Genomic DNA, 25,019 nt, shown 5'->3' with positions numbered 1-25,019 from the left:
TCTGTTCTTCAACAGACCAGAACTCCGGCGAAGGGAAACCCCTTCGCCGGAGTTTCTAGAGAGAGAGAGTGAGTGAAAAAATATATATATATTTTTTTTCATGGTCGCCGCCCGGAAAATTTTCCGACCGGCGACCTATCGGAGAAGAGAGAGAGAAGATGATGTGGAGAGAGAAGATGATGTGGAGGGAGAGAAGTGAGGTGGAGAGAGAGAGCTGAGGTGGAGAAGCTATTTTGCTTTCCCCCTAAATAAAATTGTCAAACAAAGTTGACCAATTTTTGACCGAGTCTTCACACCCCGGAAACTATTTAGCTTTCCCCAAAAGCGCTGGCCTTAATTTTTAGATTGGTAGAATAGGAAGAGTGATGAATAGAAAGTGTAAGAGACTTTCAATGAGATTTAGAAACTATGTGAACATCAAGCTTAAATGTTGTTTCTTGTCGAATTGATAATGTAACTGATTTTAATATATTTTCTTTCCTTTTACATTAGCTCGTATATATGTCCTTGAACGAAAGTAGTATCACAATTCACAAGTTACCACGTTGTGATTGATTTGCCTCCTTTGACATGTCTCGCTAGGCCATGATTTCCACTTCGATCCGATTCCCCGCCATGATTTAAGGTTAATGAGATTTATACACGAATGAACCTGAGTGAGGAGGCATTAAAAATATATTTTTATGCTTTATAAACATTAAAAGGCGGATTCCTTCTGGTGTAGTGGTTAGACAGATATTCCTAAATCTGAAGACCTTAGATTCGATCCTCAGTAAAAGCAAAAAATCTTTAAATTATTGAACATGTATACGAAGTAAAGTAAAAGTTAGGAATAAATATATTTTAGACCCTATAAGATGAACGTGCTCCTTGTAACTCAAAATGTCTTTGACAATGAGAGTTATAGGGTTATTCAATTCAGAACGCAACTATTCATTTTCTTTTGAACAACGGAGATGAATTTCATGTTATATATCCACAATCTATCATCCAAGACAGATGAAGTGATGACTCTTGGAGTCCATATATAAAAAAAACAGACATGAAATGATAGATTTTTCTAAAATAATAGTACATAATTATTCGTTGGTAAAGGCCCCCTAACTTGGTCTACTTGTCTAAACAACCCAAGGCTAACGACGGTTCCACATTATCAAAATTAGGGCTGACTATGAAAACTGGCGCGGTCAGCAAACTCACTGGATCGCCTTTAGCGAGTCATCAAAGTCTATCTCGAGGAACCATCCAACGATCAGAAAACCATAATCTTCGTCTCTCAATTGTCTAAGGCAAACGAATACAGAACCAGTGCCAAGAGACAGACACAAAAACTGGTTTTCATTTGCAATCTGCTCAGGCGCCTAAAATTATGAAGTGAAAAATCTAGGGTTTCATTCAATTAATTCTAACCCATCAAATATCTAGGGTTTCTGTTATTGATTGTATTCAGAGTTTTGGTTTTGGGATTTTTATTTTTGGGTTTAGGGTTTAAGGGGGGTTTAAGTTTTTAGTGATGTCTGAGACAACTGGTTTGAAGCACAATAGACAGTTCGATAAAAAACTGAAAGTTGCAGTTGGACGAGCAAAAGTCTCATTCAAGAGAGGAAATGAAGATGAAAGGAATACAAGAAAAGGGAAGAACAACAACAGTAAGTATGAAGGAGGAGATGGTGATTTTAAGCTAAACAGAAGAGAAAATAATGGTGAAAAGAGGGGTTTTAAGTTAGATTCTGAAGATAGAAGACCTAGGTTTAGTAAAGAAAGATTTGGAGAAGAGGGTAACCAAGAGAAACGATTCAGAACTGAAAATTCTGGTTTTCAGAGGAAGAGGGTTTATGGGGATCGAGGTACCGGCGAGGGAGGTAAGTTTAACAATGCCGGATTTAACAGGAAGTTTTCTAGAGAGGGTGGTGGGTATTCTAAAGATAATTCTTTTAGAGAGAGAAAGAGCGAGGGAGGAGGGTATACCAGAGATGATTCTTTTAGAGAGAGAAGAAAAGAGGGAGGAGGAGGAGGGTATACAAAAGATGGTTCTTTTGGAGAGAGAAAACGAGAGGGAGGGTATTACAGAGATGATCCTTTTAGAGAGAGAAAAAGAGGAGGGTATGGTAGAGATGATTCTTTTAGAGAGAGAGAACTAGGAGGGTATGGAAGAGATGATTCTTTTAGAGAGAGAAAAAGAGAGGGAGGGTATGGAAGAGATGATTCTTTTAGAGAGAGAGCAAATGGGAAAGTTAAATCAGATGGTAATGAACTATATGACCCTAAAAAATTCTTTGCTGGAAGAGGAAGAAGTAATGATAGAGATGGATATGAAATGGGAAGAAACAGAAAGAGTATGGGAAATGAGGAGTCTAGTTTTGGTGCTAAACCTTCTTCTAGTAGAGTTGAAGGTAATTTAAGAACTGAGAAGGTTTTTTCTGATGATAAGTTGAGATCAAAAGAGAAGGTTGCATTTAAAAGAGTATCGGATAAACGTGGTGGCGGTGAAGACGGGTTATTACAGAGGAAAACTTCAAAGAACAAACCTGAATCAACTACCAAGCAAGTTGAGGAGAAAGATAATAAGGATGGGGATCAAGTTGGATCTCTCGAAAGAGCTGCTAAGAAATTGTTACGTTTTAAAAAAGATCGAGATGAAAGGTCTGAGGCAAAAATTGGAGTAAGGAAAAAGAAAAAGCGAGTAATTCGGATAGACCCAAATGATATCTCAAATAAGAGGATTGACGACAGTATCTCTGTGGATGGTAAATTTTTTATCTTCATAAGTTCTTTCTCATTTGTTTGTCATCTCTTGATTAGGATTTCAAATTTTGCGGTGCTTCATTTCCTAGAATTTGATATGTGATTCTATTGTGGCCTTGTGGGGGATATGGACATGTCTGTTTTAATCTTTCGTTGTGGGATTGAGCTAGCTATAGCTTGGTTTGAACACAATGTTCTAGTTTAAACCCTGTTTATGTAAATTAAATTATGTTCCGTGTATTGCTTGAAGTGATTACAAAAGTCTCACTAAATGTACCTTTCAAATTCATTTAGTTTTATCGATTTTAGGAGTGATTGCTCTACTCCATGAGACGAACAAAACATCTTTCATTCCTTTTGCTAATTGTCTTTCCTTGTTTGCATGCATTTAGGTAATATTGCCGAGAAGAAAGTAGATGAAGAAAAAGAAATTGAAATTTCAAAGAATGCACAGTTTCGTGCAATACAACCCAGCCCAAACATCCTATCCTTTGTGGAAGATAATGTAAGTTTAACTTACTGAGACCTTTATAATCTCCTTATATTTTTCTTATCATATCATTGATCATTGTTGTTCATTCTTGAAACTGTTGACAGCTATTGGGCCGTAGACGGTTGATTGAATTTCGGAGGTCGGGCTATAACATTGACTTTCCCGTTCCTTTAGATAATGTCCCCTTCTCTACGAATACCGAAAGAGAAAGAGTTGAAGATCCTGTAAGTTTTCAGTCTTATACATGCTGACTTTTTTATTTTTCCATTTCATGGATTTGTTGGTGCTAGTCGAACTGCTGTTTTAGTTTAAGCACTACACATCATATGCTACTTCTTTTGTTCCTTTTATTGTTTTGAATTTCTTCTTTTTCAAGGATTAGAGGCTGGAAACTTCTTCGACTAATGTGATTGAGTTGCTCAAGAAAAAGTTTGTTTGTAGCACAAATTAATATCGTACAAATTCAAAAGAAATATACTAGATGTTGATCCTTTTGTCAGGTTTTCATGGACTAAAGTTGGATACAAAGGCCTCTGGTGAATTGTGAATAGAAATCAAAAAGGTCAATTGAACTGCTATAGGTGTGGAGCCTTGACTAATTAATTTGAAAACCTAATTTATTCCACCGATCAGGCTGCCTCCTTATCACAATAAACCTGATAATTCAGATGCTTGTAAATTTGCTTATGATATAGTAATACTATTCTCTGCTAATCACAATGTAACATTGAAACTCCTTTCTATCATTTTGTTATGTCTGGTGATGAATACTCAGTATTTGGTTCTTGGATACGAGTTGCAATGTCCTTGCTTTTAGGGAAGTTAAGTAGGCAGCTTTATGCTGCACTTACATTGTTTTTCTATTGTCCTGTAGATTTGCCAGATTTCTAACTTTCTCACAGGTATTTAGGAATAAATTGACATTCTTTGCTGCCGCAAAGGTTTCTTCATCATTTCCAGAACCCGAGCTTCCAGAAATCGCATTTGCAGGTAAGCTTATTAACTCTTCATTATTCCATTTTTATCTTGTCCATTTATTTCGTTACCGCTGGCCCATTTACGGTAATTGTCTTGACATTCTGCTCCACAAAAGGATACCTTCAGTAATATACTCAATCTGATATGTTTTTCAACATCAACATCTTACAAGCATCTCTCAAAAGAAGTTTCTCATATTATTGTAATCCTCAAATATTTGAGTATCATCTTGTGTCTTTATAACAAACCAGTAAAAGTATTTTTTGCACAATTGTCACATGTTTGCTGGAATTTAGAGTTTCAGTTTTTATTTTTCCAGTTCTTCTGATACTTATGTAATTCTCTCCCTAAACTGCACTAGTAGACTGCAAATTTCCCTCCCAACCTTCTTTGTGATTATAAAGATACCCGAGTCTCACATTGTCAGTGATGCATTTTGTCCGAGTTCTGAAATACTAGAAGGCATCTTTGTTGATCATTGAAAACAAAGATAAGCTGAACCAATAGTTTCATGGCTGTCATTTTATTTAATAGCCCTAACCAGGAATCAACTAGACTATATATTTTGATTAATTGTTCAGAAGAGGCGTAATATTGGGTTGTGTGGGATTCTACTCTTATCATTGGTCTGATATTAGTGGGCGGTGTTATACTTCACTTTTGACTTGTAACACATCAGACGAGCTAAGAGCGCAATACACTTACGTTTTTTATTTGACGATTTGATCATAGGTTTGCATTCTTAATTTATTTTTTGTTGGATTTGTGAATGATGAAGCCTTTCATCTTTGGCATCTATAGTTTCCTGATCTTAACCTATCCTTTGAGATGATAATGATTTAGTTGGCCTCTCTTAGGAAGATCGAATGTTGGGAAATCATCTCTACTAAACGCACTCACTAGACAGTGGGGAGTGGTGAGGACATCTGATAAGCCCGGGCTTACACAGGTAAACTTTTAATATTTCAGAAGCAAGTTAAACATCGAATTTCAAATGCTATTTGCCTGCATTTTAATTACTAATCGTGTTCATAGACCATAAATTTCTTCACACTTGGACCAAAACTCTCCTTAGTTGATTTGCCTGGATATGGTTTTGCTTATGCAAAAGAAGAAGTGAAGGATGCTTGGGAGGAGCTTGTAAGTATTCAACCATCTATTGTCACTTTTTGTTACCTTCACGCAAAATTCTTTAGATTAGTATGTCTAGAAGTGAGAACTTCTTTGGTTAATTTGGAACTTCTTGCTTTGTAGGTGAAGGAGTACGTCTCGACACGAGTTAGTCTGAAACGAGTTTGCCTTCTTATTGATACCAAATGGGGTATGAAACCACGGGATCACGAGCTCATCCACTTGATGGAGAGGTATATTATATATACACCCACAATTGAGATTTAGCTATTCTCATGTCTGATATTTATATATGCGATTCTAATTGACGCAAAACAAGATCATATCTTTTTTACTTAATTTTTTTCATTATAAGCCAGAATGAAAAAACTACCTTTGTAGTAACTACCAATATCAGAATATTTACTTTGATTTTTCTGTTATTCATAAATCATGAAAATATTGCATATTATACAGAGTGAGGGTTTCTTCATTCTTGCAGAGTCATCCCTAATCCGTATTGTTCGATGGCAATTTTGTTAAGTAAAAAACAGAAGAGTTTCATTTATATTTCAAAAAAAAAATTCAGTTATCCAACATTTTCTGTATGTGAACAAACAGTTCAAATACTAGAATTCTAAGATAACATTTTTATACAATTTTTTACTTTCCTTAGTCTAATGAAATTATGCATTGATTTTGCAGATCACAAACAAATTACCAAATTGTATTGACCAAGACGGATGCCGTGTTCCCGATAGATGTGGCACGACGAGCAGTGCAAATTGAAGAGGTTAGCATACAAAATCCTTTTAATCTAATTCCGAAATTCACACTACTTTAATTATGAAAATTGAATCCTCCTAAAATGTTATTTGCAGACTCTCAAGGCAAACAAGTCATTGGTTGAACCTGTGGTATGAGTTCTTATTTTTCTTTTACCGATTTGATTCGTTACTTAACACTTGATTTTTCTTTTGTATATTATCACATTCTAATTCGTTTTTATCTACTTCTTTCTATTGAAGATGATGGTAAGCTCCAAAACTGGAGCTGGCATTCGGTGCATGAGAACGGTTCTGTCCAAAATCTCTCGGTTTGCCAAGATTTGAACTGTATCAACTTGTGTTTTTGGGTCACCAAACAAATATCTCACCATTGCCTGTCGAATTCCAAGTGTATACTTTTCGGGAAGAAAGTTGAAGTATGTGAAGAACATGCTGATGGCTCACATTGAGAATAATGGGATTGACGAATTTTGATAGAGAAAACGATGTCGTTTTATTACTTTTTTTATACCGCCTCTTCAATTTCATGACTCAGAATCCACCTTGTTTTATTTCATTAGTCCACTCTTTTCACTCTATCTAGAGTAGTCTTTGTATTTGTGCCTACCACAAAAATAAACAATTTAAATTCACTTGATGTGGGGATGATGTCCATGTGGTCTATCCACTAATGGTTTTGTATTAGGTAAAGCAAAATTGGAAATGAAAGGTGAATTCTAAATTACATGTTTTTGTTTCCAAGTCAAATTTGAAATGGATTTGCAGTCTAAATTGGCTCAGAACAGTATTTAGATGGTTGTTTTTGTCTGAAAGAGGACTTTGGTTTGATTCTTGCACGTCTTGACTATCATTTTAACACTAGTTGGTAATTGAGTTTCCTCGTTTCGTTAGTTGGTAGCTAAACTTTAGTCTTTCAATTTATGCGGGTACCGAACAATAAAGTATGTACGATTGTTAGGAATGACATTAATGGGTTGTTGTTCTTGCTCATAACCTTCATTCCTGCATTTAAACATAAACTTTGTGTTTCGGACAAAAATAATTAATCTAAATGGGGTAAGTTCAATTACCAAATATTGAAGTAGGTAAACTCAATTACCAAGTAAAACACTCTTAGATAGTTTTGATATATTTGATGTAAAAAAAAAGAACAATTTCAGACAAGTTAATTTAGACAACGACAAACAAATAAACATCATTTCAGTTTTTATTTGCAGTAGAAGTTAAAAATTTGTAAAAAATAAATGCGTGAGTGATATATATCCTTCCGTTGAAAAAATTAATGGAAGTCGTCTATTCTTCCAAGAATTTGCACAACTCTTCAATCTAAGTCTAATCCTTAACCACTACTCCTAAAGTTTCCAATTTTAATTGTTAGAAAGTAGTCTCCTATTTGGAATACTTTATTCAATTTTAAGAAAGTCTTCTACTTATATATATTATTTCTTGCTAATACAATTGCAATTAATCCCCAACAAAAGGGGGCCAGCTACTATATTTGAAAATCACGTTTACATCATCCACCGTTGAATTACTCTTAAGATCTTTAAATGTGAATTTCGAGGTATTAAAGCGACGGTCTGGATCTACTAAGTGTGGTTGAAACACGCCAAAGACCTATTCTTCCCGAATCCTTCTTAAAGTCAAAAAGAACTGGCGTCTCTCCCCCCACCCACTCCCCCCCTCTCTCTCTCTCTCTCTCTAGTTTTTATTTCTCCTCTTTCTTTCTCTCTCTCTCTCTCTCTAGTCCGATTTGTTTTTGGGTTAGGAGGAGAGACAAAACCTAGCCTACAAAACCCAACCACCACCACCACCACCACCATCATTATCCCCATTTTTCTTTCTCTCTCTATCTATTCCCTTTCTTTCTCTCTCTCTTTCTCTATCAGAAACTATTCCGAACGACAATGTGCCCTCTTAGGCTGATTTTGATTTTCCTTTCTGCTACTCTTGCTGGATTCTTCGTCTTAAAGAATCTCAAAAATAAAGACGATTTCGTTTCTGAAGAACCCAGTGATTCTTTTGATGAATCAGAACCCTTGGTACCTCGATCAACAAAGGTATAATAATATAAATTTCCCCTTTTCAATTAATTTTCTTAGGGTTTTGTTTTTTTGGGGTTTTTTTTATATGGGTAAGTACTAATTCAAGTTCTGGGTTTTTTTGTTCTTGAATTTAGGTATTATCTGCAATTGGTTCTGGATTTTGGACTTGTGTTGATATGGCGAGTGGAAGGTATTTGTGGAGGCATTTATCATCTTCATCAAAGAAAGAATCATGAAGAAGAAGAAGAAGAAGTTTATTAGGTTTGATTCTGGATTTTCAATTTTCGTGTGTATTGTGATGAAAATTATGATTTCCAATTGATGGGGTAAAAGTGGGTATGTATGTTAATGGTGGAATCAAGAAGATATTATTGTACTATGCTTTAATGGTGATTGTCTGAACTATATCACCAGACTTAATACGATATCTTAAATTTACATGAAAGTTTCTATCTTTCCATCACTTGTCTAATGGTTCTTAAAAAGGTCCCATCTTTATCTTAATCCTTGAATAAATAACTTAGAGTGGAAAATTTCAATCGTCGATTCTTGTAATGTTTCGAATTCTTCAAGTTAAAAATGTCAATTAGGTTTATGATTATTTCCCTTTGTGAATGATATGGGAAATGTAGATAGATAATTAGGGTTTTGTGGTAGACAATTATGTGAGTTTGCTACTATGCTTTTAATGTTTGTCTTTAACTTTATAATATCTTGAGTTTCTTCTAAATCCATAGAAGATTATGTTCTTGATTGTGTCTTTTATCTCTTTTCAATCACTATCATCTTCTTGTGATTCATGTTGTTTTGAAGTTTATTCATTAATGTCATTATACACCATGTTTTAGTTGGTGAACTGATCGAGTAAACAGAACCCATTGTTTATTGTTGTGTCTAGATATGGAGTATTAGTATATGGTATATTGTCATTGCGGAAATAAGAGAAGTCAAGGATTTGAGTAAGGCAAAACATCGGTTCTCCTCGTCAAAAACCACGCCGAATTCATATAACCCTTGTAGTTTGGCTCATTAAACATTTCTGATGAAAGTTTATGTAAAATGGATCATCTATATCGACTCTGTATTATATTAGAAGGCTCCAGTACTTCCTCAGTTTCATTTGCCAGTGGAAAGACTCGAGTTTCGGTGAACCTAAAGTCGAAACTTCATGTTAACATACTAAATTTGTTGCTCACTGTAAAAAGTGAATATTTTTCAGTATGGATTTTTTACACTTTCTTCGTTATACCCCATTATTCGAGTGAGAGAACCTCCGGAGGAGGAGACCAGCAAGGTCTAAGTAATGGCAGATATCTGATTTAAGGTTAGGGTTTTTCAAGCTCATCTTACAGTGGCAGAGGGGAGAGGATTGAGTCTAAATTCTGGAGTTAAATGAGTAGTTTTCATTGATAGCTGTTTAGGTTGTATTAAAGTTTGTAGTAGATTTTAGTTGAGAATTCTTCTTTGGAAAAGTATGAGTTTTCAGCTCAATAAAGACGTGGGAGTTTGAGAAGATGACTTGTTAGAAAATCAGCTTAGAACTTCTCTCTCTCTCAAACCATCCCAATCCAAGGGTTGACTTTAGCATCACCAAATACAGAGAGTGCATGCATTTTGTTGCATCAATAAAATCTAAAAATTATTGTTAAACAACAACCAGTCAATAGTGCTGGGCGGCTGAGGATGAAGGCATGATTGGTGGTGGCTTCCATTATTTGGATAAAAAAGAAGTAAAAAACAAGGGGGGAATTTTATATAGAACAAGAAAAGAAATTCAAGGAGTGCTTTTTTTTTTTTTCTTTAGGGGACCTCGCCACTGTCAATTAGCCATACCTTATTTTTTTAATTGAATTCTAGTGAAAACCGTTTTTTTTTTTCCACTTAAAAATACGAAAATAGTCTTATACTTATTATTTTTTTCTTCTCATATCACTACGGTCGACATAGCACTCTAACTTCAGTCGTTCTATGAAACTTTCTATCTAATTTTAAGTTCACGACTGACATAATACTCTAACTTTGGTAATTCTATGAATTTTTCTATCTAATTTGCAAGTGTAATTAATAATTTCTCTTCTTACTTTTTCGTGCATAATTTCATTTCGCATTTGTATTTTATGTTTTCGTCAAATGCATAATTTCATTTCGCATTTGTATTTTATGAATGTATGCGAGTTACAAACTTACAATCAATAGAAAGAACAACATGTATCAAGAGGTCATTTCAAATTGGTTACACTTGGAAACATCAATTTTGAAGGTCGGTGTGTAGGGGGAAATAAAGAAACTTTCTGGGGTGTGAAGTTTTGGGTGGAAACAAAAAGAATTAGAACTTTTTGTTTCCCGCAAACAACCAAATCCTTATACTTTTCAGCTTCTTCTTCCTTTCACCTACCACCATCTCCGGCGACTTCCACTATTTTCGACGACGTTTTTTTTTTCTTCTTTTTTTTCTCCTCTCCATTTCCGCCGAAGGGGAGGAAGGTCTGGTTTCCAAACGAAACCAGATCTGATTTCGTCTGGAAACTAGATCAGACGAGATCTAGCTTGCAACCAAACGAACTCCTTCGCTGAAGACAGAAAGAAAAAGTGAAGAACGAGGAACAAAAGAGAGAGAGAGAGAGAGATGCAGGAGAGAGAGAAAGAGAGAGAGAGAGATGCAGGAGAGAGAGAGAGAGAGAGAGATAGAAGATGATGAAGTCGCCGACCATCCCCGACAACATCCGGCCAACGACTTTCTGCCGACGATTTATGAGGTGCGTTTGTTTCGAGTTTTTTTGGTTGCACCGTCTTCCCCGAAAACCTTTCTGCTTTCCCAAAAAACGATGGCCCTTTTGAAGTAAAATATAGAACAGCTCTCATGCAAAGTTTAGACAAATTCGCACGTACTTGGTTTCCACACGGTTTATTGGTTTCACCAATCTCCAACAGATAAACCTATAAAGATTAACCAAATCCCAGAAACAAAAGCTTATATGGCATCTTAACTTAGTGCACTCAATCACAATAAATCAAACACTAAATTCTTTTAGATGATACATCGACCTTCCAAACTGACCGCTTACATGTCCGTCTCATATAAAACAAAAAAACAAAATTGTCGTTTCATAGGCTGAAGTGACGATTTCACCCCTGTCTTATTAGCAGATAGAAGAGACAGTCATCTTGGCAGGCCTTTTTTTAAGCAAAGAAACTTTAAGAAACAAAAAAGAAAGGCGTCACTCCCTCCCTTATCCGATCCTCCCTCTCCGCTTGAGTGAGACTCTTATTCGCAACTTGATCTCCCTCTCTTTGTACTTTTGGTCGCCCAAGGAGGGGTTGATCGGGAACAAATATGATTCTAGTCATGATTATTTTCGAAAACTAATTTGAAATACCGTCCCTTCAGTAGTCATAAACACATTGTGGCCCCTAATAGAACTAGGCATTGTCGTTTTAAGGGTTCCCTCAAAATATGAAGATAATATGCAAGTAGACATGAAATGTAACAACCTGTAATTTGCTTTGATCGTCTCCAATTCATGTCTTTATAAAGTAGGTATAAATTCTTTCCAGTTTTACTAAGAAGACATAGAACAATGAAAAGAAATATCAGGCTACATAAGAAAAAATATAGATTGTAACAAAAGCAAAATGGGAGATCAAATTTATTCGAAATTCAATGATTTCGAATGAAGTACATAGGAGAAAAAACACATTAAAAAGCAAAAGAGAGTTAAAGCAGTTACTACTAACAATGAAATTTTGGAACTAGATAGATAAACTTAATAAACCATAGTCGGATTCTGACACTCTACTAACATCAGGGGCGTCTGTTCTTCTTGCTGTAGTTGTTGAGCTCCTTCCCATGCCCAAACAATGTCTTTTAGGGCAGGTCGAATTTCCTGTTTCAGTATATCTCGATACTCTAAAGTATCACCGCTAGACTTCTTCACCTCTACCAAATGAAAAAATGGGGTTACCTCAAAGATCTCAGCTTCAATCGACAATGCTCCTTTCCTTCCCACATTTTCTCCTTCAAGTTTCAATAATCCTCCAACCTTCTTCCTCACTGTTAGTTTCAGATTCTTAGCAATATCTTCCAGTTTAGATATAATAGTAGAAGCAGGTTGCAGTGATGTGAATCGTTCTTCTCTTTTGTTACGAGTTTCGTCAAATAAACCAGATAGATCTAATCCTGCAGATAAAGAGATTATATCAAATGCATTCCAGTTAGTTGGTTTTGCTTCTTTCTTTGGCTCAGGCTCGGGCTCGGGGATAGTAATGCCACGGTCAGAGCTACCGAAAACTACATCAGTATCTAAAGGAGTCGATTCGCTGTTGTCTAATTCAGTCTTTACTTCCATGGAAGAGTTGCTGAAACCCTTTTTGAACCAAGAATTTTCCATGATTCTTGCAATTGAAATTCTCGAATTAGGGTTTGTGTCCAGTATTCTCAACAGAAGCTTGCGAACTTCCCTTGGGAAAGACTTTGGGCATTTGAAGTCTCCTTTCGATATTTTCTTATACATCTCCATCAGATTTGAATCGTGAAATGGGAGATGACCTGCCATCATAACAAATAAGATTACCCCACAAGACCAAACATCAGCTGTAGATCCCTCATATCCTTTCCTACTGATCACTTCAGGGGCAACATAAGTAGGTGTTCCACAAGTTGTATGGAGCAACCCGTCTTGATGTTTTGATTCAGTTAGAGCACTCAATCCAAAATCCGAGACCTTTATATTTCCATTATCATCTAACATAATGTTCTCAAGTTTCAGATCTCGGTGATAAACCCCTCTACTATGGCAGAAATCGATGGCACTGATTAGCTGTTGAAAATATTTTCGTGCGACACTCTCCTTGAGCTTACCCTTCACTACTTTGTTAAAGAGGTCACCACCTTTAACATATTCCATCACAAAGTAGATCTTGTTTTTAGTAGCCATAACTTCGTAAAGCTGCACGATATTTGGGTGTCTAACCGATTTCATCCCAGAAATTTCTCGCTTTATCTGCTCAATCAACCCAGTCTTCAGAATCTTCTCCTTGTCAATAACCTTAATGGCTACACCTTCACCAGATTTAAGGTTCCTAGCATAGTAAACCTTGGCGAAGGTGCCTTGCCCTAATAATCTCCCTAATTCATACTTTTGCATCAAAACACTCGCTTTATTCTCCATCTTAAAGAAATTTAAAAATACGAAATACTAATAAAACTCTCCTGCTTTATATGCAATTTACAGTGCAGGAGTATTAATAGTATAAGAACTCAACCATCTTCGCAGAGGTCGTGTTTTAACACGACAGTGTTTCCATGATAAGTAGCCCCATGGTGCACTAGGGCAAAACGAGGGAATGGGGTGCAAGGATCTGCAATGAAGTCAATGATGAGTGGGTGAAGCTCGAATGTAGCGACAACCCTATTTACCTCAGACACGGATTTATTGGCACAAAAGAAGCACATCTTTCCGCATTCCCTAGCTTTTAGCTTTAACAATGCTTAAGTAAATAGAGAAATTGCACCTGTGGGATTTAAACAAAATGGGAGAAGATCAGCAGTAGCTCTATTAACTAAATAAGCCATCAAATCTGAACATGCAGCTAGGAAGAAACTTAAAATGAACAAATAAACGTAATTCAATTATAGGTTCGGCAGATATTGCCACAGACTAGTAATTTGTATTTAGCTCAATTTTGAGGCAGATGAATCTTATATGCAAGTGAAGGACCGCGTGAAGTTTACATCAGCGTATCCGCTAAATTTACTTTCTACGAAGAGAGATAAACGACTCGAGGATATTATCCTTGGGTCTTCTGGATGACCTAGAAAATATGATAATTGCAAAGAAAATGGGAAAGGGGAAGAAACGAAAATATTCCCTCAATTCTCATATTTTAAACAATCTACCATATTAGTTCAGATGAAGAGATGAAGATAAGAAAGAAAACCCTTCATCTATTAACAACATTCATCAAATTCACCCTTTCAATCTTTCATTAAAGCAGAAAACAGGAAGATGAAAGAAGTTTTATTTCCAATAAGATCTCTAATTAACTTTGAATATGCATGATTCAATTTCCAAGTTAGATCAACCTTGTTCTCTCTTTCAAAACAAACTCTATAGATCTAGACGATATAATGCATAAACTTACATGCAATCGGAGATTATAAACAATCAAACCACACAATCTAGAGAGAGAAAGTAAAAGAGAAAGAGAGAGAGAGATACCTAAACACAGAATCAACAAAAAGAACAGACACAACTCAGAAGAAAGTTTAACAGAGATCTATCTATATATCAATGGAAAAACAGAATCAAATCGTACTTAAAACATAGAAACAAATAAACCTAAACCAATTATAGAAAATAAAAACGTTTCATGCGAAATTGAAGGATCGAGATAATCATTCAAGAATCGGCATAAAAGAGGAAGATATTCTCATCCAACAAATCAATCAATCACGATCTATATTTTGCCCTAGAAAAACAAAAACAGATAAAGGAATTGAGATTCATTCTCAAAGAATACCTTTCTAGAGAGAGAGAGAGAGAGAGGGGCAAAATCTGAAGCACGAGAGAAGGAAAGGAAACCTAACAATATTGTGATATAGAGAGAGAAAACTAGTGGCTGAGTAAACAGAGAGCGGCAGGCAGGCAAATTGCCAACCTCTAAAACCCCTTTTTAAAGGAACAATTTGTTACCCTACTAATAATATGGTAATTTAATTTGAAATCCTTGTAAAACTTACTTATTAATACCTGATCTTTTTTTTTAATAATGGAGTAATTGGTAAGGAATATAATTAGTACTCAAACAAAATCTAATTGGGTCTTCTATTATGAAATGTTTGTTAGGTTAGTATTATGAAATGTTTGTTGAGGAATATAATTAGCTTTCAAATTTTGAAGTGGTGGAGGACCAAATTATTGAAAAAATGTTAATTTCCAAACGGTCCTTAATTTATTTTATCCATAAACAGTAGACCCCAAATTCTGTCGAGGTTAATAGAGATTTATTTATTTAAAATTGTGAACCAACTAGGACAGGTTCACTAAGATCAAAGTCTGTATTTCAACTATATATTCGATTAGAAAGTGATATTGAATTAAGTTATTAAATTGACATAAAATAATGTGGTACTTGATAATGCTCCTGAATTTGCTAAAGATGGTTTGAAAAAGGACTTTTTTGATGAAATGGTGGCAATGTGGTTGTAAAGTAGAATGTCTTGTTCACCAATTCAACTACATATTCTCCAATAAAAATTATTAAACTCTATATTGCCTAAAGGCTTAATTTCTAGATGGCAATATGGGACATATCAACATTTTTTTATTGAGCTATTATAATGCCAAGATATTTTGATAAAAAGCAAATGCCCCTGTAGTATCTATTTAACTTTTTTTTTGTTGAAATATAATTCAACATCAGTTGATTTGTGTGGACGGGTAGAAAGTCACACGGTTAGAAGGATCGTCGGGTGGGCACCAGAAATTAGGCTTCGGGCCTTCAAATAGACGGGTTGACGGGCAGACAGGTCGGTTCTGGTAGTCGGGTAGATGGGTAGGCAAACGTCAGAGGAGGAAACAGCTACTGTCGGGCTAACGTCAGGGTAGAAAACGGGTACCAGTAGCTTGTAAACCTGCACAAGGGAACACAACCGTGAAGTCCAAGGGGGCACCGGAGATGGTGTCGGCCAAGGACCCTCCGACGGTCAAGTCAGTAACTTAGTTCGATGTAATAAAGTGAATAAACCGAAGGTAGAGTTACTAATGATGGTAGAATCGTTGTAGCGTTGGGGTGGCACGACTCGTAGAGTGGCCGGAGCTCGGTTCTACGGAATGATGAGTTGTGGTAGCTTCTGGAGTACTTGGTCAGCAGAGTAGACTTCTAGTTATGGAAGAGTAGAATTCTGCTTGCGGAAGGGTAGATCTCTGCTTGCAGAAGGGTAGATCTCTGCTCACAGAAGGATAGACCAACGAAGAGTGAGATAAACGAGAAGCCTCCAGCAAGTTTCGATGTGGTTTCGTGGAAGCTTCTAGCCGGAATCTCTGCCTTAGGCTAGCTTAGACCAGAGATCGTCGAGGTAGGTGATTTGTAGCCGGAGCTTAGTATAGAATGATTGAAGTGATCGGAGTAGAGCTTCTAGAGTGTTAAGTAGAGAATAAGTAAGTAGTTTCGAGTGAGAGTCTGATCCCCTTCCAAGAGTGAGACTTCCTCTATTTATAGGGTGTAGAGGATAGTAACCGCTCTTGGGGGCGCAGGGTTGTTGGATCCGCAATAGTAGGATTACACTAGACTGCTTCCGTGGCCGTTGATCTCTTGAGAGAGAAGGGTAGCCTTAGGATACCCGTTGCCCTAGCCTGTTCGTTGCCAGTAGAAATAGTCCACCACTCCTTTAAAGTAGCGCAAGACTCGGTCTTCTACCATGACCCCAACGTGTAGCAGAATGCTAGGATTGGACTGACCCAATCTCTAACAACTTGGCCACGTGTACGCACAACTAGCTGGAGTGTGGGTGGATCGTCATGGCAGACTTTATCTCGGCATGCCAGGAGCGTGGGCTTAGGTAGGCCTGCTTAGAATTTCCGGGCTTGCGAGGCGTGTTGGGCTTTCGGTGGGCTTCCTTGCTAGACCGTAGAGGCTACTGAAGGCACCCCTTATATGTTACACGAGGGTGGGCGCATAAGGAAGGCCCAATGCTATTTTTTGCCAATACAATTTGCAAAACATCATGTAGATGATGTGTATCATTTGAATATCGACCACAAATGCTAAAATGCACACCCCATATTATTATATTGAGATGTAATTGCTAATTACATGGTTCGTAAACTTGAATTTTCGTTTAATAAACCTCTTAACTGTAAACACCATAAAATATTGAACTAAGGTGATGTTTTTTTTAATATAGATTTAAATCGAGATCTGTATTGACTGAGATCAAATGTCGAAATGATAATATTTTTCATGTGTAAATGATTGATTTTGACTAATTTTAAATCTATTTGAATCAGGCACAAAATAAATCTGGATCAATAATTCACTATCCGAAATAATTCAAAACGATTATCGTACGATTTTACTTGAATAAATCAGATTCATGAGACTCATATTCAAATAATCGAACTAAACCTAGACAAGTTTTAGAAATAAAAAATAAACATCACCCAAGATGTTGGATGAGTACGGCCATTTTAGATAGACAACCATGTCATCCTAGACAAGAAAATAGATAGGCATCACAATTCCCATATAGTATGATATATAAAGCATGTTCCATGTTCATAAGACTCGCATGGAAAGAATCAAACTAAAAGGAGACAACTTTTGAAATAAAAGATAAACACCACTTAGATGAGTATGATCATTTTAGATAGAGAACCATGTCATCCTAACCAAGGCAATAGATAGGCATTACAATTCCCATATATAAAGCATTTTCCATGTTAGATATATATATACCACTAAACACCTCGTGTTTGTAATTAATGCTCAAAGAACTTAACATATTCAAAATAGTAATAGAGAACAATCTATTATACAAAACACATCCTTATGACTAGGACACAATAATTGCAAAAAAATATGACTAGGACAAATACTTGGACTGCTTACTAGGACAAATACTTGGACTTCCACAAAAACTACAACCTGTAAAAGCATGTCGGTTTTAATCCCAAATGACGGTAAGAATACTCCCTTGCTCTTCCATTCTCCTCTCTTCAATCGAACATCCCTTGCTCTTCCACTCTCTCTCTCTCTCTCTCTCTCTCTCTCTCTCTTCAATCAAACATTCCTCTCTTTCGTCCAAATTAAGCTTCATTCTACTTCCTCCTTCGATTGCCAACATAGTTACATAGGTAACATTGATGAAAAAGCCCTAATCGATCAAAATAATTGAGAGAGAGGAAGAACACTTCAATAATCTTCTTTCTTCCATTTGATGCCTTAATCGAACTTCAAGAGTTTAAGAAATCAAGCAATGAGAAGAGGAAGAAAGAAAAGAGAGCAGGTGAGGAAGAATCTCATTGAGGAAGCTTTGTCGTAGTTGATTAAAGAGGACGGGATGGTGCACTTGAATAAGGTAGGAAGGTCACCTGTATGGCCTGAAATATTCAGAAAATCAATCTCTGATGATGTTTCAAATGGTCAGCCACTAGCATCAACCTCTAAAACTGCAGGGAAATCGATGAATTCAAGTTATGAAGAAGATGACGGGCTTCCCCCTCTAGAAGCTAGTGAAGATGAAATCAGATACGGAGTCAGATTCCTAAACGTAACAGTAAGGTCTAAAATGGTTGACATTTTCTTAATTACGTTTGACCTTGAGCAAGAAGTCTGTCGTTTATATAATTTGATTAACAATTACCCTCACGAAAATTGTTCATTCAGCGAAAACCCTAATCCTATCTTTATATGCATTAGTTGTCATTCAATCTCTAAAAGTGTTGTAATTCTCTGGTAGTTTTTTGTTTCAAATTTCTGCTTGTTAGAATTAGAGAGAGGTTTATTATTATCATTACCATAGGATGTTAGTTGAAGTCGAAGATGGCAGGAAAAAGAATTTATAGATTTGTTTTGTCTAATTTGTCCTCAAATGAAACCCACTACCTTCGATCAATAAATCATGGAAGCTTCTCTCTTCTTCTTGGTTACTGATGTTTATAATTTGCAATTGAATGTCAACAGATGCTTGCGTGTCCAAAACAATACATGGACTAAAAATTTAAAATTTCTGCAATCTAAGAACATTCATCTTTTCCAATTCGGCAGAGAAGGAGCAAAGGTATATTTTTATCATTGAATATCTTTTTCTTTGTTCTCCCAATTTCATTGAATCTGAATAGTTTTTAATTAAAAAAATCAATACATTTATTTTTCTTACAATATATGATACTTTTTTGTTTCATGGCTTTGATCTTTGATTTTTCTACCTGTATATTAGTCTCAAGATTGTTCTATCTGATTCTTGGAGAAATGGATTTTTCTTCAAAAAATTGATGACTTAGTTCACACATATGCTCAATTCATCCCCTTCCTCAGCCTCCTTCTCTCCTACCTAGCTTATTCATTACCTTTCTTTTTCTATAACACCCATATTCATTCTCATCAAAATCCTAGGAATCTAGCCAATTAAGCTCTGAAGTTGCTCTAAAATAAGCCAAGTAAATGTTTCTCTACAACTTTCTGTTATTTGTATATGAATGTCCTTCATTAAATGTTATACAATAATTATTTTGTTCATTCTTTGTTAATTAATAATGTTTTTGATGACATCTTACCTAAGATTAGGAAGTAGAAGAGGCAGGAATATACTATATTTTTGGTTTGTGGAGAATCTATTCATGTTAGGCCAGTTTACAACTAGATAAAGCTTTTCGGGTAACGTACATAAATTCCATTTGTAGTTTATATCTTCCCCACTTTCTATCCTTGTTTATATTTATAACTCTCTCATTTGATTTTCCTGTCACTCTAATCCTCTTCCAGCGTCATTTTTCATTTACACCCATATGCTTAAAAATGCAAATTCTCCTAATAATTATACATACAGTTTTGCTATTTTAGATGTATTAAACAAGAGCAATCTATTCATACCAATTTTAGCAAATTGGCTCTTTTTAATGATATTCGTATTCAACATTAATCTTACCCATCTTGTCGTGAAACCCATGAAATGGGTAAATGTCAAAAGGTGTTCGCCGAAAAGAGATGTTGAATCATGGAAAATTTTCTGTTGAAACATATGGTGCTTTGTTTGTTGTTGATAGATACGGCACTTTCAAAAGTTCAACCTTATCGAGATAATCTCACCACAATAGATAGTTTTGGTTACTTTGATCTTCATGGTGCTTCATGTTTGTTTGTGTATCTTTGATCACGATTTGTGATTTTCATCTATAGGGTAGAGAAATAGGACTCGCAACTGCAACTGTCGGCCTAAGAACTTTTATTTAATTAGCATCTTGCGGTAACTCAATCCTTTATGTTTAAAAGGACTTATTTTATCTTCCTCTTTTGGTCAAAAATTGCTGCACTGGTAACAATTCAATGAGAGTTATTTGATTTCGGGTATTTTGATCTTCATATTTTCAATCAAAATCCTAAAATGGCTATATCAGTTTATGTCAAACAAGATAGACTGTCTGCAAAATAGTTTTGTTTACTTTGACTTTCATTGTTCGTTGTTTCTTCGTATGTTTGACCAAATTTTTTGATTTTCCTGTATAGGGTGAATTAATAAGACAAACTTCTTATTTATCCAGATACAAGTGGTAAAGCAAGTATGTTTGTTCAGCAATCACATTGAAAAGCTGCATCATTTATGTGGTCGAATGAACATTGCAGTAGAGATGCGGACCAGCGATGGGACACAACTGGTCTGCAAAAGTTGGTCTAAAGATATTAAAATTTAAGTGACAAGAATGCGGAGAATTTGTCCACGAAGGTATTGTTATTACTTTAATTAATCTCAGTTTCCTGTTCATGATGTTTGGTAGTGACTACTCAAAGTTGTTGCTTCTCTCACTCTTGATCATGATGTTTTTTTTTAACCCTAATGCAACTAGAATTCGTGACAAACTTTAGTTCAATGGCTTGACAATACGGATCAGTTGAAGGCTTCTTATATAATTTGTTGTATACCTTAAGGTTCCAAAGTTATACACCTGTTCTTTTATCAAAAAATTCTTTAAAGTGGTTACTTAGGACTCTAAAAATTTATCAAATTGTATTTTTGGTGCACCGGATAAATTGTCCGCCCAAAATATTTAAGCTCATATTTATTGAACTTGAAAGAATTTCCTACGGGAAAGATGCATCACCTACAGCTGTTTACTTTTCGTCTGTACATGTTTTTAAGTTACATCTTAGTGCTTTGTTTGTTTCCGTTAATTTTTATAATGTGACGTATATGTTTTTTATATCAATAATAAAGAGGCAACAAAGTGAAAAAAGAAGGACATTTTGGTGTTATCAAGGTTTATTGTTATTATGAATGTTTTTATCGATTGTATTTAGAGTACTTTATTGATTGTATCTTGGTAGATATATATATATTAGTGTAGCCCAGTTTGCTATTCTCTATGCTTCTTATGCATTTCGGCTTCTTATCTATATTTTATATGCTCAATTGCTCATGCGTTTCCTTTTCTCAAAAACTAATTGAAATAGATATGGCCAACTCTATTTAGTATAAGATACAAGTCGCGTTTTTTATACTTTTCGCATTTGTTGTAATGTGACATGACTCCGAAAATTCTCTTCTTGAAAGGTGTTACCGTGTTGGGAAGCTTCAGTTAGAGATGTTGACTTAAACTAGAGATGTTGACTTGCAATTTTTGAACTCCTATAACTCTGTAAGTCATGTATCTTTATCTCTACTAACTCAACATAAAATTAGACGTATTCATTGTTTTGAACCTTCACAGGATGGGACATATATCTCATAAAAAAAAAGGGATGGGACATATATGGTCCTAATTTTGGGTGAAAATGATGGTTCAAGTGTATGAAGATTTTGCTATATTTTGAAAAATTGATTTGTCCAAGTGTTTAAATGACTGACCTTATTTATCAATGTTACTTAAGTATACATTTAGTTACCTTTGTAATGTGCTGGACGTGAAGCTCTTTCTAAATGTTCAAATTTGTTGAAACATTAGTGTCTTAGTTATCTTCAGATTTCTTCAAATTTAATGAAATCTTAATCCATTTTGCTTATGCTTTACTTGCTTTATGATGATTGAGTACTAAAGTTTGTTTTTCCTTGAACTTATTGACTTTGTTCAGTATGTTTGCTGATAATTGGACAGATAGTGCATAAAACCCATTTTAAAGCATAGTATCGAGATCTACATGTTATGCAAGTTTGAATGTATTTAGCCTTGGATTTTATCTTTAAAATGTATCTTGAAGGCCAAACATTTTCAAATTTAGGAGCTTTGGTACATGAGTACCATGGGTTGTTGGATGTTAGATATACACCTTGTATGGTATTCAGTTCTACATGACAAATCTTGGTGTTGACTGTAGGGAGAAAATAAACATTTCTCTATTAGGTATATTTCTTAGTTAATGTTTATTTCAAGTATAAACCTTTTTGGGTTGTTGTCTTTGGTATTCAAGTCTAGCAATGTTGTTCCATTAAAGAGAACCAAAATTAAGTAGTTTTTTTGGTGTACTGAAAACTATTTTTTTTGAATTTACAGGCTAATTATTTAGAAAACATTTTATTCAATGATTCCACTATGTAAAATTGAAGGGTTTGATGAAACCGTGATAAGACTTCAACAACATTAATGTTGCAAACGTTTTAAACTAAACTGTTACTTATTTCTAAAGTTCAGAACAGAGGGACCATCATCTTCTTGCACAAAGGTTCTGAACTCTATTATTCAAGAAAGCGGTAAAAAGGGAAGAAACAAAAGTTCTAAAATCTTACTTGTTCAGGTTGATGCTCCTAAGGTGGTGAGCTCGTTCACTAACTTTTTTTTGTTAGTTTGTTCAGTGAGGTATTAACTTGCATTTTTACTTTACATTTTACAAAACACATCAAATCTAAAAGTAGTAGAGATTGATGCTACATATTCTTATTTTCCTTGGAGACAGGTTATTTTGAAAGCTTTGTGCACCAACCCAAGGTATACTCGCATCAAAGTATATTTGTCTTGTAGGTTCTGATAAGGGATACTAATTTGTTTGACTTTGTCATCCTTATTTATATATTTTTTTAGATGGTGACGATTCTATATTTTTCTACATGAATTTAGTAGTTATGCTCTAAAACGACAATAAGAAGTTCATGAATGGAATATATTTTGTTGATTAATTTATATAATATTTAATATTTCAAAAAGATGCATGTTGAGGGTTCACACTCGGGCAAGAATATAATCTCATCTAATTACTTGTATCTATAAATAGAGTTGTCGGTAAAAAATAACGGAGATGTATGTCAATAAGTTAATTTCTTGAACTTATATGAAGCTTTTGCAGAGTTGTTTGAACTTTGTGAGAGTGTTATATTAGCAACATTAGAAGCTACGTCTGACGTTTGGAAAAGGTGACATCGTATATATATACTTTCATTATTTGAGTTATATGACTAGAAATATGAACATTTTCTTTATTTTGCCGGAAACATTTTCTTTATTTTGCCGGAAACATTTTCTTTGGAATTGTTACTGTAACTGATGTTTGCCTAGAGGTCATGTCAAGCTTCTGCTCAACCACGCTTACGACCCTTGACGTCAACAAATGTATTTGAATAAAGGTATGGTACTAAGCCCCACATATATATATATAACAACCTCCTCCAGCAAAGTTCTTAATGTTCTTTAGGTCTACAGTCGAAGCCGTAACGAACTGATTCAACTTTTCCCACATCTTACTTGCTTCAAGGTTCACAGCTAAAACAACACTTTAATTCAGTGAGCTGCGTTTTTGTTACCCCATTTGTGTGTAAGTTCTTATCTAATGGCGGAAACGTACTTGAATACAGAACATAAACCGCATCGGACTAAGTACACTGCATTTTTTAAGACGCTAGATAGAGTGCATTTTACTACAGTCTCGTGTCGCATGTCGCCCATAGTATGTTTTTGTCGTATTGGATACTTGTAGCAGACATCCAAACTATTGTAGTCAAACACGAGTCTCTTTGGTGTGTATAATGCGAAAGTTTGAGTCTATAACTTGAATGAACTTGGACATGATCGTCTTACGACTGGACAGTAAGAAGTGCAGTCTGGTTCTTTTATATTATTAAATGTATTACTTTTTGTCAAAATACTTACTTTTTGTCAAAATACTTACTTTATGTTGGAAATTGATATTGCAGCAGTTGGCAGCAAAGCCGGTCCTTCTCGAAACAAGCTCATCTTTGTTGCTGCACAAACTTTCAAAAGTGAAAAGGTAAAAAATTTGAGTGCAAAACCATCACACGTAATCATCACGAGTCATTGGGATTGCGTTATCATACAATAAGTGAAAGTATTCATAATGTTAACATGCTATATATTTATGTTCTAGATTTTCTATGTAAATATCGATTTTGATTGATTTTTAGAGATCGAGGTTTGGAGCTTCAAAGAGTAAAACTCATTGAACCTGGAGTTTGTATTGGTATGTCAATGAATATTTGTTTTTGTTTCATGGGAGTATTAAGAACATATTCTTAGTTTTGTTTGAGCATTTGATATTTTGCAGTTTGGTTTGGGAATCGGAGTTTTAAACGACTACAAAGTTTTCTACAACAAAATCATTTCCACAATCATCCTCATAAACACTAACCAACCCATAGTAATCTATGATCAAAATGTACTATTTATACATAGATTAGAAAGTACTGGGAAACATAATTAGTTAGAATTTGTGTGTTATAAGTGTTTCAAGAACAACCTCTTTCGAAGCAGAGGTAGATAAGAGCCACGCTAGAAATGCTATGACATCTGGCAGTGGAGTTGCTTATGAAGAAGATGTTGACATGTTAATAGCAAGCTCTACTCACGTCAACTTTTGCTCATATTTGATTAAAATGTCAGCTACGCTTTTATGTTTGTTGTTACTTCTATTTTGAGATTTAGTTATAAACAATAATGAAACTAGACAAAATAAAGGAAATAGCTCTTTTTGACAATAATAGGATGACCATTCTTCATCTACTCTTTGATATGAATTATTTATAAATCCAATAGGGTAAAGGGCATTCCCCCGCCCGTAGGGCGGGGGTTATGCCTAGTTAACTAATAATATATGTTTGTCTTTTTAATTAAAGTAGAAACGGAGGATGAAATAATAAATTCTTTAGTTATACGATATACCCGCTTGAATAAGCCCAGGATCTTCTTTGAGCCCTGCGTATCG

The 25,019-nt window shown here is 35.2% G+C and overlaps 4 protein-coding genes across 7 annotated transcripts; 3 read left to right on the top strand and 1 right to left on the bottom strand.

Annotated features, from left to right (window-relative positions):
• Positions 1-1,141: 1,141 nt before the first annotated feature.
• LOC147568588 (P-loop containing nucleoside triphosphate hydrolases superfamily protein) lies at positions 1,142-6,838 on the top strand. The gene is made up of 10 exons (XM_086655004.1): positions 1,142-2,747; positions 3,138-3,250; positions 3,343-3,462; positions 4,141-4,228; positions 5,074-5,165; positions 5,252-5,356; positions 5,471-5,580; positions 6,032-6,119; positions 6,208-6,243; positions 6,355-6,838. Exons 1-10 carry the CDS (start codon positions 1,514-1,516, stop codon positions 6,436-6,438), a joined length of 2,070 nt encoding a protein of 689 aa, XP_086511130.1. The 5' UTR covers positions 1,142-1,513; the 3' UTR covers positions 6,439-6,838.
• Positions 6,839-7,878: 1,040 nt separating this feature from the next.
• Positions 7,879-8,604, top strand: LOC147568587 (Methyltransferase-related protein). Its single transcript, XM_086655003.1, has 2 exons — positions 7,879-8,174; positions 8,294-8,604. The coding sequence occupies exons 1-2, from the start codon at positions 8,022-8,024 to the stop codon at positions 8,393-8,395; spliced, it is 255 nt and encodes an 84-aa protein (XP_086511129.1). The 5' UTR covers positions 7,879-8,021; the 3' UTR covers positions 8,396-8,604.
• A 3,134-nt stretch (positions 8,605-11,738) lies between these two features.
• Positions 11,739-14,985, bottom strand: LOC147568586 (CBL-interacting protein kinase 2-like). 3 transcript variants are annotated; one of them, XM_086654997.1, is made up of 2 exons: positions 14,679-14,985; positions 11,739-13,670 (listed from the first exon to the last, which is right to left on the bottom strand). In XM_086654997.1, exon 2 carries the CDS (start codon positions 13,325-13,327, stop codon positions 11,924-11,926), a length of 1,404 nt encoding a protein of 467 aa, XP_086511123.1. In that variant the 5' UTR covers positions 13,328-13,670; positions 14,679-14,985; the 3' UTR covers positions 11,739-11,923. The 3 variants fall into 3 exon arrangements, with proteins under 3 accessions (XP_086511123.1, XP_086511126.1, XP_086511124.1); XM_086655000.1 differs by having other exon boundaries at positions 11,739-13,834; positions 13,921-14,799; XM_086654998.1 differs by lacking the exon at positions 14,679-14,985 and adding an exon at positions 14,378-14,632.
• Positions 14,986-17,843: 2,858 nt separating this feature from the next.
• LOC147568585 (uncharacterized) lies at positions 17,844-24,692 on the top strand. Of its 2 annotated transcripts, XM_086655001.1 has the most exons (10): positions 17,844-18,440; positions 18,843-18,939; positions 20,420-20,601; positions 21,427-21,511; positions 22,605-22,666; positions 22,764-23,427; positions 23,496-23,615; positions 23,995-24,068; positions 24,223-24,278; positions 24,363-24,692. In XM_086655001.1, the coding sequence occupies exons 1-3, from the start codon at positions 18,220-18,222 to the stop codon at positions 20,567-20,569; spliced, it is 468 nt and encodes a 155-aa protein (XP_086511127.1). In that variant the 5' UTR covers positions 17,844-18,219; the 3' UTR covers positions 20,570-20,601; positions 21,427-21,511; positions 22,605-22,666; positions 22,764-23,427; positions 23,496-23,615; positions 23,995-24,068; positions 24,223-24,278; positions 24,363-24,692. The 2 variants fall into 2 exon arrangements, with proteins under 2 accessions (XP_086511127.1, XP_086511128.1); XM_086655002.1 differs by lacking the exon at positions 24,363-24,692 and having other exon boundaries at positions 22,497-23,427; positions 23,556-23,615; positions 23,995-24,337.
• Positions 24,693-25,019: the final 327 nt, after the last annotated feature.

The sequence above is a fragment of the Eschscholzia californica genome, unplaced genomic scaffold, assembly GCF_041429995.1.
Source record: "Eschscholzia californica isolate CP2 unplaced genomic scaffold, dmEscCali1.0.p SCAF_1, whole genome shotgun sequence".
In the NCBI taxonomy this organism is placed as follows: domain Eukaryota; kingdom Viridiplantae; phylum Streptophyta; class Magnoliopsida; order Ranunculales; family Papaveraceae; genus Eschscholzia; species Eschscholzia californica.
Note: the sequence above shows the minus strand (reverse complement) of the source record. Positions and strands in the feature narration are given on the sequence as shown.

What these genes read in the sequence shown, in the direction of transcription:
- LOC147568588 (XM_086655004.1), top strand. Translation starts at nt 1,514, where the DNA reads ATGTCTGAGACAACTGGTTTGAAGCACAATAGACAGTTCGATAAAAAA. An exon ending in AGGATGCTTGGGAGGAGCTT is followed by an intron (nt 5,357 to 5,470) that starts GTAAGTATTCAA and finishes CTTGCTTTGTAG; the next exon opens with GTGAAGGAGTACGTCTCGAC. An exon ending in GAGCAGTGCAAATTGAAGAG is followed by an intron (nt 6,120 to 6,207) that starts GTTAGCATACAA and finishes TGTTATTTGCAG; the next exon opens with ACTCTCAAGGCAAACAAGTC.
- LOC147568587 (XM_086655003.1), top strand. Translation starts at nt 8,022, where the DNA reads ATGTGCCCTCTTAGGCTGATTTTGATTTTCCTTTCTGCTACTCTTGCT. An exon ending in TGGTACCTCGATCAACAAAG is followed by an intron (nt 8,175 to 8,293) that starts GTATAATAATAT and finishes TCTTGAATTTAG; the next exon opens with GTATTATCTGCAATTGGTTC.
- LOC147568586 (XM_086654997.1), bottom strand. Translation starts at nt 13,327, where the DNA reads ATGGAGAATAAAGCGAGTGTTTTGATGCAAAAGTATGAATTAGGGAGA.
- LOC147568585 (XM_086655001.1), top strand. Translation starts at nt 18,220, where the DNA reads ATGGTGCACTTGAATAAGGTAGGAAGGTCACCTGTATGGCCTGAAATA. An exon ending in TTCCTAAACGTAACAGTAAG is followed by an intron (nt 18,441 to 18,842) that starts GTCTAAAATGGT and finishes GAATGTCAACAG; the next exon opens with ATGCTTGCGTGTCCAAAACA. An exon ending in TCGGCAGAGAAGGAGCAAAG is followed by an intron (nt 18,940 to 20,419) that starts GTATATTTTTAT and finishes TTATTTATCCAG; the next exon opens with ATACAAGTGGTAAAGCAAGT.